At 35.1% G+C, this 11,540-nt stretch overlaps 3 protein-coding genes across 6 annotated transcripts; 2 read left to right on the top strand and 1 right to left on the bottom strand.

Moving 5' to 3' along the window:
* The first annotated feature begins 199 nt into the window (after positions 1–199).
* On the top strand, positions 200–2,885 carry LOC120262482 (membrane-anchored ubiquitin-fold protein 4-like). 3 transcript variants are annotated; one of them, XM_039270606.1, is made up of 4 exons: positions 200–294; positions 389–606; positions 1,969–2,136; positions 2,405–2,885. In XM_039270606.1, the coding sequence occupies exons 2-4, from the start codon at positions 477–479 to the stop codon at positions 2,461–2,463; spliced, it is 357 nt and encodes a 118-aa protein (XP_039126540.1). In that variant the 5' UTR covers positions 200–294; positions 389–476; the 3' UTR covers positions 2,464–2,885. The 3 variants fall into 3 exon arrangements, with proteins under 3 accessions (XP_039126540.1, XP_039126541.1, XP_039126542.1); XM_039270607.1 differs by having other exon boundaries at positions 206–294; positions 383–606; XM_039270608.1 differs by having other exon boundaries at positions 211–294; positions 419–606.
* Positions 2,886–3,360: 475 nt separating this feature from the next.
* Positions 3,361–4,657, top strand: LOC120262480 (leucine-rich repeat extensin-like protein 3). Its single transcript, XM_039270603.1, has 2 exons — positions 3,361–3,601; positions 3,695–4,657. The coding sequence occupies exons 1-2, from the start codon at positions 3,427–3,429 to the stop codon at positions 4,354–4,356; spliced, it is 837 nt and encodes a 278-aa protein (XP_039126537.1). The 5' UTR covers positions 3,361–3,426; the 3' UTR covers positions 4,357–4,657.
* A 3,342-nt stretch (positions 4,658–7,999) lies between these two features.
* On the bottom strand, positions 8,000–9,889 carry LOC120262481 (TPD1 protein homolog 1-like). 2 transcript variants are annotated; one of them, XM_039270604.1, is made up of 4 exons: positions 9,789–9,889; positions 9,136–9,306; positions 8,792–8,887; positions 8,000–8,486 (listed from the first exon to the last, which is right to left on the bottom strand). In XM_039270604.1, the coding sequence occupies exons 2-4, from the start codon at positions 9,218–9,220 to the stop codon at positions 8,140–8,142; spliced, it is 528 nt and encodes a 175-aa protein (XP_039126538.1). In that variant the 5' UTR covers positions 9,221–9,306; positions 9,789–9,889; the 3' UTR covers positions 8,000–8,139. The 2 variants fall into 2 exon arrangements, with proteins under 2 accessions (XP_039126538.1, XP_039126539.1); XM_039270605.1 differs by lacking the exon at positions 9,789–9,889 and adding an exon at positions 9,398–9,777.
* Positions 9,890–11,540: the final 1,651 nt, after the last annotated feature.

Genomic DNA, 11,540 nt, shown 5'->3' with positions numbered 1-11,540 from the left:
ATCGGGTCGGATTCACTGAAACCCAAACCCGATAATGAGTTTTAAGATCCGAATTGTGATTTCGACGAATTTACTATGTTAATCCTTGAGAAATTTTTATTTCCATACAAATATCACGGTCTGAGGCATGAGTATAGGGGCTTTCTCGTCCACATGATTTTTGGGAAAAAAATATAACAAATATGGATTCTTTGGAGGGACTTGATCTCCATCTTCGCATTGGTCCAGTGTCCATCGTCCAAGAAACCCTTGCCGACCGCCGATGGAGAACCTTTGATTCATCCAATTCAAACGGTGTGATTTCTCTCCTAAATTTGAAATATTTAGGGATGTTATTGGTTGATTTTGAGGTGATTTATGGCGATTTCTGTGTTTTTTTAAGGTTTAGATCAGTGTATGACGTTGTGATTCGGTGAAGGAAGAGGAATTGGAAGGGATCTATTGGTGATTTTGTTGGTGCGGATTGGAAGGATCCAATGCCGGAAGAGGATCTCGTCGAGCTGAAGTTTAGACTATACGATGGAACGGACATCGGCCCGATCCGCTACTCCTCGACTTCCACTGTCGCCATGGTCAAAGAACGAATTATCTCCGAGTGGCCCAAAGGTTGGATCTTGATTCTTCTTGTTTCCAAACCAGCTTTGTTTTCTAGGGTTTTGTTTCGGATTACTTGATTTCTAGACGATTTATCATCTTTAGATTTATTTGATCTCTCTATTTAGTGAAATTATTATTTCCATAGTAACTTTAGTTGAGCGGAATGGAACTATGTTCGCGCGCGCGCGCGCCCGCGCCCCTGTGTGTGTATGTGTCCATGGACGAGATCTCTTGCTCTCGGTCGGTTTGTTATATATAAACTAAGTCTAGATCTGTAATGGTAGTCTTAGAGGATTTTTTTGTTGTTGGAAGTGTCACTTTGTAGTGTTTGGGAAAATTAACCCTGAAATGAAGGAAATTGGTCCCAAAAAAAAAAAATCATAAGTAATTAAAGTAAACAAAGTAATGTTATTTCAATTTGTCTTGTTGTTTTATGTTTAAAAATTAACCGAATATAGTTAAATAATCTCATTCACTGTGGAAGTGGAGATGGGTGCAAGTGATAAGTTTGAGTTTATTTTAAGCAGCGCTTTTGTGAATCAAACTTATGGAAGTCTGTGAATGTGCTTAACTAGTGGTGTCTATTGCCCTCAGTGGCTTACCAAGCCAACTCAGGCTCTCCGGAATATGACTTTGAGAGTACCCAAGTTGTGATGAATGTAGAGATGTGCTAGAATTTTCCATAACTATCTAACTTGAAGAGTAACTTCAAGGGACCAGAATGCAATTATTTTCCTTCTTGTGTTTTGTTAGGAAAGTGAACGATATAGGGTTGATCTTGTTCATGGTCTGATTTGTTGTATAATCTCGATCCAAAGAAGCAATTCTAGGCTTAGTCTGACACTTTGCAACTGAGTTGAATTAGATGTAGATCTTGACTTGTGAGTTGTAACTACCCAAAGTGTAATGACTAAAGTGATTACTGAAATTCTCCTCATGTAATCTTTCCTCTATTCTATGATGATTACCATCCCACTTATTATCTATAAAACAAAAGGAAAATGATGCATCCTATCATCTTTGCAACTTTATTTATTTATTTTATGGCTTCTTTGCATGATGGTTGTTACTCTTATTAGTTTCCTTTTTATCTTTTCTCCTAGTTTCATACTTATATTTAACCTGAGTGTTTGTTCTCTTTTCATGTTCATATTAACCCGAGTGTTTGGTGTATTTGTGATGATTTTTTATTAATGCAGCTGTCGGCATTACGCATATGTGAATTATTATGCACTTTTATATGCTGATTTTTCTAATTTTACTGTTTAATTTACTTTTAGGCTGAGCTGAGTCATGGATTTCAGCCAGCTTTAGAATGGCGCAAAAAAAAAAATACTTACTAACAACATGGTATTCTCTCTGTTGGATCAGATAAAAAGATCATGCCGAAAGTAATTAATGATCTGAAATTGATAAGCGCTGGGAAAATCCTCGATGACAGTAAAACAGTTGCTCAATGTAAACCTTCTTTCAGTGAAGTTTCAGGAGTAATTACCATCCATGTTGTCGTGCAGCCATCATCAGCAAAAGCAAAATCAGGTAAGCGTCATCCCATTGTTAATCCCATATACAAAGTATGAACTTGAAATTTCCTGTCATGATGAATGATTAACTGATTATGCATACTGAACTGTACCAAAACCCTAGGTTTCAGTTTGCCAGAGTTTATAAACCAGTTGCATGTGTTCCATTTCATCATTCTATTATGTGAAAATTATCTAGTGGTGTTTGCTTTAGTTTGTGTTCATGATTAAGAGATTTTAGTTCTCAAAAATCTAAATCTTTGCATGCTGCTGCATTTTACCAGAGAAGAAGATTGATGACACGTCAAAGAAAACAGTCTGTTCATCATGCTCCATATTATAGATCACAGAGTCTCTGATCTCTCAACTCTGCTCCATAGCTGGACTGTTCGATCTTTAGCGATGTTTGTGAACAGGAAGACATCCAAAGCTCTCTTCACAGATTCTTGACTCGTTCAGTTCGTCGTCGATGGTTGCGAAGAAAGTTGATGACACAAAAGACAGGAATGAAAGTGAGAACTAAATGAACAATGGAACCATATTTGTAACATAGTTTTCCAGTGAGTTCCTTTCATGCTAAATCCATTTAGTATTCAAGATTTATCATCCAGCTGTCTTGTGAGAATAGAATGTAAATCCAACCCTGCAACAACAAACAGTACCCAAAAGAAAACAAAGCAATCAGTGTATCATTTTCTTTCTTCAATTGTTTGTGAAATCAATGTATTGTTTGCAAAATGAATATTTCAGAATTTTTTATCTTAATTATTTGTGAAAAAAACTTGGAAAGCTTTTGATTGATCATGAACTAGAACAACATAAATTAAGCGCACGTATCCATTAAAACTTAAAGCTTGACATCACAACCAAGAAAAAGAGATAAGATGATAAGGTTGCACACCAAAAGCCGTGATCCATTTACTTGCAAAATACATAAAATAAATCCATATATATATGTATATGTATATATAATAATATTATTTAGAAAAAAAAATATATATATATATAAAGGAAACTTAAATGATTGACTACACCCGTGAGCATGTCCAAGAGCCCAACAAACTCTTCACATGTTTTTGTTCTTTGTGCCTACATTTCATCCTTTCGTCACCCTTTTTCTCCACATAATTCTCATCACGCCAATCAATCACTCACATGAACTCCATTCTATGAAAATAAAAAAAGAAAAATAAATAAATAAATAAACAAATAAGAGAACATTATATTACCATCTATAATCTCTCTCTCTCTCTCTCTCTCTCTCTCTGTGAGAACCTTCTCTGAGAACACACTCCCAAATCCCACCATGAACCTTGAAATAATCCTTCTTCTCTTTCCTTTCATTGTATCCCTCCTCTTCACCAACACCCTTGCCATTCAATCCCACTCCAAACCATTCTCTAACATTACTGTCATTGGCACTGTCTTTTGTGATACCTGTTCCTCCAACAACTTCTCCACACACAGCTACTTTTTACAAGGTATAAACAAAGCAAACCAAACCAACCCCAACTAAACAAAATCAATTTTTATCTCACACTGTGTCTTTTCTTTACTATTATTTTTTTTTTCAGGTGTTAAAGTTTTGCTAGATTGCAACTTCAGAGTGAACTCAACATCAAAAGAAGAGATATCAATCAGAGTAATCAGAAGCACAGATGAGCATGGAGTTTACAGGCTTGATATCCCACCAGTGGATGGATTTGAGTGCAGAGAAGGAAGACAAATGCAGTCCTTTTGCCATGCAAGCCTCATTGAGAGCTCTTCTTCCAGCCTTTGTAACCTCCCAAACTTAAGAAGCTCAACAGAACATCTTGGCCTAATGTGCAGGGATGCCAGTGCTTGTCTTTATAATCTCAATGCATTGAGTTTCAGACCAGCAAAGAAAGATACCAACTTATGTGGAACTAATGAAGCCTCTGAATCTTCAGATTTGAGTGTTTCTCTGTTCTTATGGCCACCTTCTCCTGCTTTTCCATTTCCTCTTCCTTTTATTAGTCCACCAAGTCCACCACCTTTTCCATTTCCTCTTCCTTTTATTAGTCCACCAAGTCCACCACCTTTTCCATTTCCTCTTCCTTCTATTAGCCCACCAAGTCCACCACCTTTTCCATTTCCCATTCCTTTCCCTCCATTACCAACTTTTGTCTCACCACCACCACCTCCTCCACCTACTTTTTCACTCGGAGATCCAAGGACTTGGTTTCAGCCTCCATCACCACCCAATCATCCATGAGTTTTAGTTAGCTCCACTAGCTACTCTAAATTAGTTCAGAACTTTTGCTTTATCTTATGTGGATTTACTTTATATATATACACATCCAGTGTGATTAATATATATATATATATATGGTTTTATGTATTTATATGTTTGTGCTTGTAGGAGTGTTTTTGATTTCTCAGTGTTGTTGTTGTTGTTGTTGTTGTTGTTGTTGCTGCTGCTGCTGCTGCAGCACATGTACTTGTTTGTAATTAGGCTGCAATCAAGTATTTGATAGATGGAGATACACATATGTAATAATAATCATTTGGGACTATGGATTTTGGTTAGAGAAAGAGCAGGATCAATTATGGGTGGATATTTGGGAATTGTTTTTGCAAGCGGAATAGCTGTCATGTATGTTATTAAGATCCTAAAAACAATAGGTGGGATAAATATTATTAGATAGAGTGGGTTTAGTCTCATGCATGATGCTCCACATTCATTCAACCAACTCATTTTCAATTAAATTTTTTAAAAAAATTCTTTCTAGTGATCGTTTCACTTCCCATGTTCATACTAGATCTTAATTTTATTTATTAATTACAGGTATAAGAAAAATTTAAAAAAAAGGAAAAAAACAGAAGCATCCCAATGTTCTTGTTTCAGTTAACGTCCAGTAAGCAGTAACATTGGTGGATGGTGGATTGAGATTAAAGAGTACTTGGCAAACACATATACAGTTAAAAGGTGTCTGTATAGTTTGGAATTGAATTGTCTAGTCCTCGTTGTTTAACGAGTTTTGAATTTGGACAGTAAAATTTTCCCACTAACACTTCATAATGGGGCTATTGACACTGGACAAAATCATTTCGTAAGTTGAATCATTCTGTCATATATTGATAGCTAAAAATTTTTTCAGTTCATTTACAATCACACGCTCACTCATGCAATAAAATGTTATCTATCAACCAATCATTTTTATTTCAATTAGATACGAAAGCATGCCATTGGAAATAATAGCTTGGGTGGGTTATTTTTTGTACTTACATTTGAAAAAGAAAAAAGCACATGACTACCTGACGAATTTATCAATCTGATATTGTAAACAAGTCTATGTTGGTTGCTTTTTATTATGCACTACTAGTGCTAGCCATATTTACATATTCACTTTACAGTCTTTACTAATTCATGTCTATCATTAAAATTTGTTGATGATTTTAAATTTATAAATAATTATATTAAATTTTCATTAATTCCGTTTTTATTTTAATTTAATTATATTTTTTAAATTCTCTCTTAAAAGTTGCTTTGTTTAATTTAACCCGATCATGTCTATCATTAAAATTTGTTGATGATTTTAAATTTATAAATAATTATATTAACTTTTCATTAATTCTGTTTTTATTTTAATTTAATTATATTTTTTTAATTCTTTCTCTTAAAAGTTGCTTTGTTTAATTTAACCCGAAAAAATATTATGACTAAGTAATTATAATAAGTGCATTCTGTATGGTACAATTAACCAATACCATTTGCATATGTACTCCTAATAAAAATATTGGCATCTTATTCCATTCCATTGATCAAGAACAATTGAAAAAAACAAAGGTTAAATATATAACTTTATTTTTGTATTAAATCAGTCAGGTTCATCAATATAATATTAAAAAAAAAGAGAACTTATTAATGTTGAACATAGAGTGGAAGACAAGAGGGATCCACAACACATTTACCCATCCTTGTAACACCAATGGTTTTTTTGTGTGTAGTCTTGTGAACATAAAGTTCTTAACCTTGTTTTTCTGTGAGACAAACTTTTAGAGGATGCTTTGTTGATGAAAGTAAGATGCTATGTTTTCTATATTCCAATCAGCAACAAAGTATACTGCATTTTAATAATTTATATATTAATTAGTATATCTTACATACAAGTCAACAACAGCCTTCAATTTTTATTCCAATGGGAACGCATGCAGTTGGTAAAAACCATAACTCATTGTCTTAACGGGACAAGCTCCCCCAATCCCGGCCTCTAAAATTACATTTCAACCTTTATCTTGGACAATAATACTAATAATTAAATAGTTAGGTATGAACCATTTGAAGTTTTTAAGTTTCAGAAAAGAGTCAATAATAATGATAATAATAATAATAATAATAATAATAATAATAATAAATGGAGATGATTATTGGGTTTTGAAATAGAGACAATTTAAGACCTAATGAGACCAACAACACCACATCAAAGTGAAAATTCAAAAGAAAGAAGTGATTATTGAAGGCTCTTTTGGTGACATCGTCCTTACTTGTGTGTAACTTAGTCTTCATCATGATCTTTGTCGGGAGTGCAATAAGTAACCCACTTAGAATGGGATAAGTGTATCTAGCTAGATCATGGAATCATAGTGTAGGCTTTTATTAATATTCTCTGAGCTTTGGGAATGTCAATAATAGTGGGTTACATTATGTTGTGGTGAAAGGACATGTGGGCCTTACATGGACCTTAAAGTGAAGCAAATTGGGCCCATTATGGTAGACTTTCATCGCATCCAGGTTTTATAATATGCTTAAGAAGTTAAACAGGGAATATTTAAAGGGTAAAATGTTTTTGAACCTTTAAATAATGCCAAAATGTCATCTACACTCTCATGACTCCAAACTAATGTTACTTGAACTCTAAGTTTCTACTAAAAAGACACTTTCAATGATTTAATATTGGATAATTGACAAACAAACAATGTGAGTATATATCAATATTACATGCAAAATTTTAGTATTACTCTAAAGCCCAAAGCAACATTTTGACAAGAACAATATCTTGGAAGTGCAATTTTTCAGGTATAAATTTTAGTTTAAAAATAACTAATAAATACTCAATAATTAATTTATTTTAATTTTAGAAGAACCACCTCAAAAGGCAAACTCACTGATTCTAACTCTAGACATAATATTTGATTAAGCAAAAGTATCAGAAAATTAATTTTCAGTCATTTCTAAAACCTTATAACACATCCACCAGTTCTAAAATTAAGAAAAAGAACAAGTTAGATGGTTTACCATTGCTGTTTTCACTTTTCATTTGAATAAAAACAAATAAGTTAAAAAAAGTTGGCAGCAAAGGAAAGTGGGAAGTGCGGTAGCAGTAGCACAATGAGAGTCCAATCAAGGTCTCTCTAATCGTGGTAGTACTATAGCGTCAGAGTGTCACCATCCGCGAGAGACGCCGCATAGAACATAGCACAGGCCAACAACAACAGACCCACAGACACAGCACAACCAATCAGAACCCACCCACTCATGCAACCACCAGTACCTTCATCATCTCCCCTTCCCGTCCTAAAAAAAAATTTTAACTTTCATTTAAACTCTTAAGTCTTAACTATAAAGAAGAGAATGTCACTATAATTAAGCCCCCCATCAAAAATACTCGTGAAACGTGCACTCGTGCGCGAGTTCATTCATAGTAATAACTTAATAACTACTAAAGGGGTATAGACAAGCCAGCCTACAAATACTACGTGCAATTAATACTACCAAACCAAATAAAACACAACGCGGTATTATTATTATTATTATTATTATTATTATTATTTATTTATTTATTTTTATTTTGTGAGAGAAATAGATATTGGCCACCTTTAGTCACAGAACAATAAAGAAAAAAAAAAGACAAAAATTCAACAAAATCGTGTTATATTTTCGAACCAAAATGCATAGCCCTTCTAACAAGAGCCTATACAGTTGTATATATATACCTAGATGCAGCTATATGGACAACCAAAAAACAAGAGAGAATGATGATGATGATGATTATTATCAAGGAGGGCAGGAAGCAGAGGAGACGGAAAGATGGTAAGGGAAAGAGTTAGCATACTGGAAGGAAAGTGAGGAACCTGGGAGGAGAGGGCGGCCATCATTGACAAGGCAGTCATTGAAACTGAGACGGCGGAAGACGCTGGGATTGATAAGCCGAGCAGAGCTGAACCAACCGCAGCTAATGTGAATGCCAGAGATAGCGCAGCTCGGATCGTCTCCAACGCAGGTGTTAAGCACTTCAACAGTATACGTCGGTATGCCACTCGGCAGCGGCGGCGTCGCTCCCTGGATCAACACGATGTCGTCCCTGCTGCACCCTTCTCCAATCCTATCCGTCTTCGCCGCCCCTGCGTTCCATTTCCCAAAAAAAAAAAAAAAAAAAAAAATTAAACAAAAAAAATAAAAATACTAAAAATACTAAAAATTGAACATAGAGCAACGGTTATTGTAACCGGGGGGTGACCACAATGAGAATAGAAACAAAAAGGAGGGATGATTCCGTCTCTCATTCCATTCCGGAGCAGAGGGACGTGGGGGATCTCCCAGAGTGGAGCCCACACGATGAGTGCGGGATCTGACGGCTGGGAATTGATCTTGGCTGATGATAAACCGTGCGATCAGAGAGACGGGAACAAGAGACGACAAGTAGTACCTTGCTGTAGAAGCTTCCGATGAACCGTGGAATGGATACCGTTGGATTTGGTCGGCTGAGGATTCATCCGGCCCTCCGATCGCACCAAATAACAACCTGAGAAAAAAAATATAATAGAATTTATATAGAATTATATATAATAATAATAAATACAGACAAAAAAACATTATCGTGGTTTATTTTTTTTATTTATTTGAAGAAAAGAAAAGAATGGGACCTTGTGTCCAATAAAAGATAAGTTCTCAATAATTATAAAAAAAAACAAATTAATAAAAAAATAAAAGGGAAAAAAAGGAACAGAGAGAGAGAGAGAGAGAAAGTTTGGTTGTTTTCGTATCACGTACTGCTGAAAAAAGCGAGAAGAACCAAGAGCGGCACCGCGAACGCCGCCGCCTGAGGACATCGCCGCCCGGAGATCGAACTGGTCATTGGAAAAGGGAAAACAGAGAGAGAGAGAGAGAGAGAGACTTGGAACTCCAAGGAAGTGAAGAGGAATGTTCGGAATGAGAACAGCACTGCAGATGAAAAGCGAAGACGAAGAGCATTAGAAACAGAGACAAAGTTTATAGAAATGGAGGAAAAGGAGGTTAGTTGGAAAAGAGCTACAAAGAGGATTTGACTTGGAGCCTCAAGGCCTCGAAGATTGAGCCAAGACCACACGAAAGGCAGCGAGATCGACACGATCTGACCCCCGCCAGAGGATGGAGAACACCATCTCTAAATGGCTTTCAACCCATTTCCACAGCCTTGAAAGCCCCATCGGGACACGCGCCACCAACCCTAACACCCAGAAGTACACATGCAAGCAAAGCGCTGTCCCGGGGCCCCCGAACATCCATCCTCATTCCTCATGCATAGCCAAACTAGGTTTCCATTACCGGAAACCCTAACAAGGCAAAGAGACCCTCCTGGGAGCTCGAATGAGCATGGAAATAGGAGCGAAGAGAACAAGGAAAATGAAGAACAGGATCTAAAAACCAGGGTTTCGATATCGCACCTTTGAATCGCGCACAAGAATTACAATTCCTGGACTAGTTCTCGCGATCTCCTCTTCGTCTTCTTCTCTGCGTCTCCTCCTCTTTTTATCTTCTTTTTTTTTTATGGAAAAAAAAAAATCCAAGATCATTTCGAAAATTTCACAGCTTATATAACAGAGCAGAGTTTGCTTGCTCCCTCTCTGGACTGAGTCAAATTACCATTATGCCCTCATTTTTTAATTAATTAAAAATCTAGATACGAAAATTTATTTAAAAAGATATTACATAAAAAAAATAAAATTAAAAGAAGTAAATAAAAAATAAAAAATGAAGGAAATCTTAACAAACCGGATGGGTGTAAGTTTTGTCTCTTAGTGAGGAAATTACAATGGTACCCTTCAATAAAGGCGGCAAAGGGTAGGGATGGGACTTTACGAGTGGTCGTTAAATCGTGGGTTGTATTTCTCGATAGTCGACAAAGGTCGCTGTCCGTACAGAATGGCAGGGACATGCATAATGGTTTAATGGGTTGGGGATGACACGTGCGGGTCATGTCGTCCGCGGTTGATGGTCACGTGAGAGCTTTTAATTGTGAACTTATGAATTATGATGGCCATTGGATTAGAAACAGAGACGCTTGCTTGTCCATTCGGTCAAATTAATTTTCACATTACAATGTGGAAGGGTTTTGGCATGTAGGAGGTTAGGGCATTGTTGGGATTTACTTAACAATAAAGATATTTAATTGTTGGGATTTGATTCAGAGAGATATTTAATTTTGGTTGAAATATATATATATATATATATATATATATATATATATATATTATTTCATTTATTAGAATCAAGGATTTGTTTCTATTTTAACGATTATTAGACCGGATTTGTTTCGAACTAACTAGTTTTAGGATCATACTTTAAAAATACCCTTTGACTCGGTGATATACGCACATGACATTTTTAATATATGATTTTAGTTTAAATTATCTACTTTTTTCATTTCAAAATGCACCTTAATTTTTATTTTAAATTTGTTTAGAAATTATTTTATAATCTTACATTTTATTTTAAATTATCTTATTCTATTTTTAATTTCGACTTGAGTATGATTTTTAAATATCTCGTCATTAGTTCCAACTTTTTAAAACAAATTTGTTTTATGATTATACTTTCCACCCAACCACATATCCAAAGAGTACCCGCATCAAACGATACCGGTATATTCACATGTTTTTGGTAGAAGGATGTTTGGATGCAAAATTAAATTAGATATATCTTAATGGTATAGATATAGAGAATTAGAGATAGCTATATCTATATATAAATATATATTTAGCAAAGAACCCCTCTGCCTAATAGGTCCTAAGTTTACGGAAGAGCAGCTACCATTCCAATGGATGTTTAACCGTATTTAAAAATTAAATTTATAACCATATCAGTTGCAACATATAATAAAATAAGACAAGAAGTGAAAAACTGCAGCAAAAATGAAAATAATCCGCTTCATAAATGCAAATAAACCTTTTACTTTAAAGATGAAATTGAGAACCACCTCCTATTTCAAGGATCAATAATTACTACAAGAATCAATAATACCTTTGGCATATCAACATATGCACACTATAAACACTTCCCACAAAATGTGAATATGCACACAGAAGTCATGTTTGCTAAGCTCGCGGACTGCTAAAAACCTTCTAAACAAATTGCACTTTTAAATCAAGAGTGAATGGGGAAGAAACAAAAGATAAAAATTGAATTTCAATTAGAAT

The sequence above is a fragment of the Dioscorea cayenensis genome, chromosome 5 (genome assembly GCF_009730915.1).
Source record: "Dioscorea cayenensis subsp. rotundata cultivar TDr96_F1 chromosome 5, TDr96_F1_v2_PseudoChromosome.rev07_lg8_w22 25.fasta, whole genome shotgun sequence".
Lineage (NCBI taxonomy): Eukaryota > Viridiplantae > Streptophyta > Magnoliopsida > Dioscoreales > Dioscoreaceae > Dioscorea > Dioscorea cayenensis.
The sequence above is the reverse complement of the archived record's forward strand: the minus strand, read 5'-3'. Positions and strand labels throughout refer to the sequence as shown.

What these genes read in the sequence shown, in the direction of transcription:
- LOC120262481 (XM_039270604.1), bottom strand. Translation starts at nt 9,220, where the DNA reads ATGACCAGTTCGATCTCCGGGCGGCGATGTCCTCAGGCGGCGGCGTTC. An exon ending in TCTTCTCGCTTTTTTCAGCA is followed by an intron (nt 8,888 to 9,135) that starts GTACGTGATACG and finishes TTTTTTTCTCAG; the next exon opens with GTTGTTATTTGGTGCGATCG. An exon ending in TCGGAAGCTTCTACAGCAAG is followed by an intron (nt 8,487 to 8,791) that starts GTACTACTTGTC and finishes AATGGAACGCAG; the next exon opens with GGGCGGCGAAGACGGATAGG.
- LOC120262482 (XM_039270606.1), top strand. Translation starts at nt 477, where the DNA reads ATGCCGGAAGAGGATCTCGTCGAGCTGAAGTTTAGACTATACGATGGA. An exon ending in TATCTCCGAGTGGCCCAAAG is followed by an intron (nt 607 to 1,968) that starts GTTGGATCTTGA and finishes CTGTTGGATCAG; the next exon opens with ATAAAAAGATCATGCCGAAA. An exon ending in ATCAGCAAAAGCAAAATCAG is followed by an intron (nt 2,137 to 2,404) that starts GTAAGCGTCATC and finishes GCATTTTACCAG; the next exon opens with AGAAGAAGATTGATGACACG.
- LOC120262480 (XM_039270603.1), top strand. Translation starts at nt 3,427, where the DNA reads ATGAACCTTGAAATAATCCTTCTTCTCTTTCCTTTCATTGTATCCCTC. An exon ending in ACACAGCTACTTTTTACAAG is followed by an intron (nt 3,602 to 3,694) that starts GTATAAACAAAG and finishes TTTTTTTTTCAG; the next exon opens with GTGTTAAAGTTTTGCTAGAT.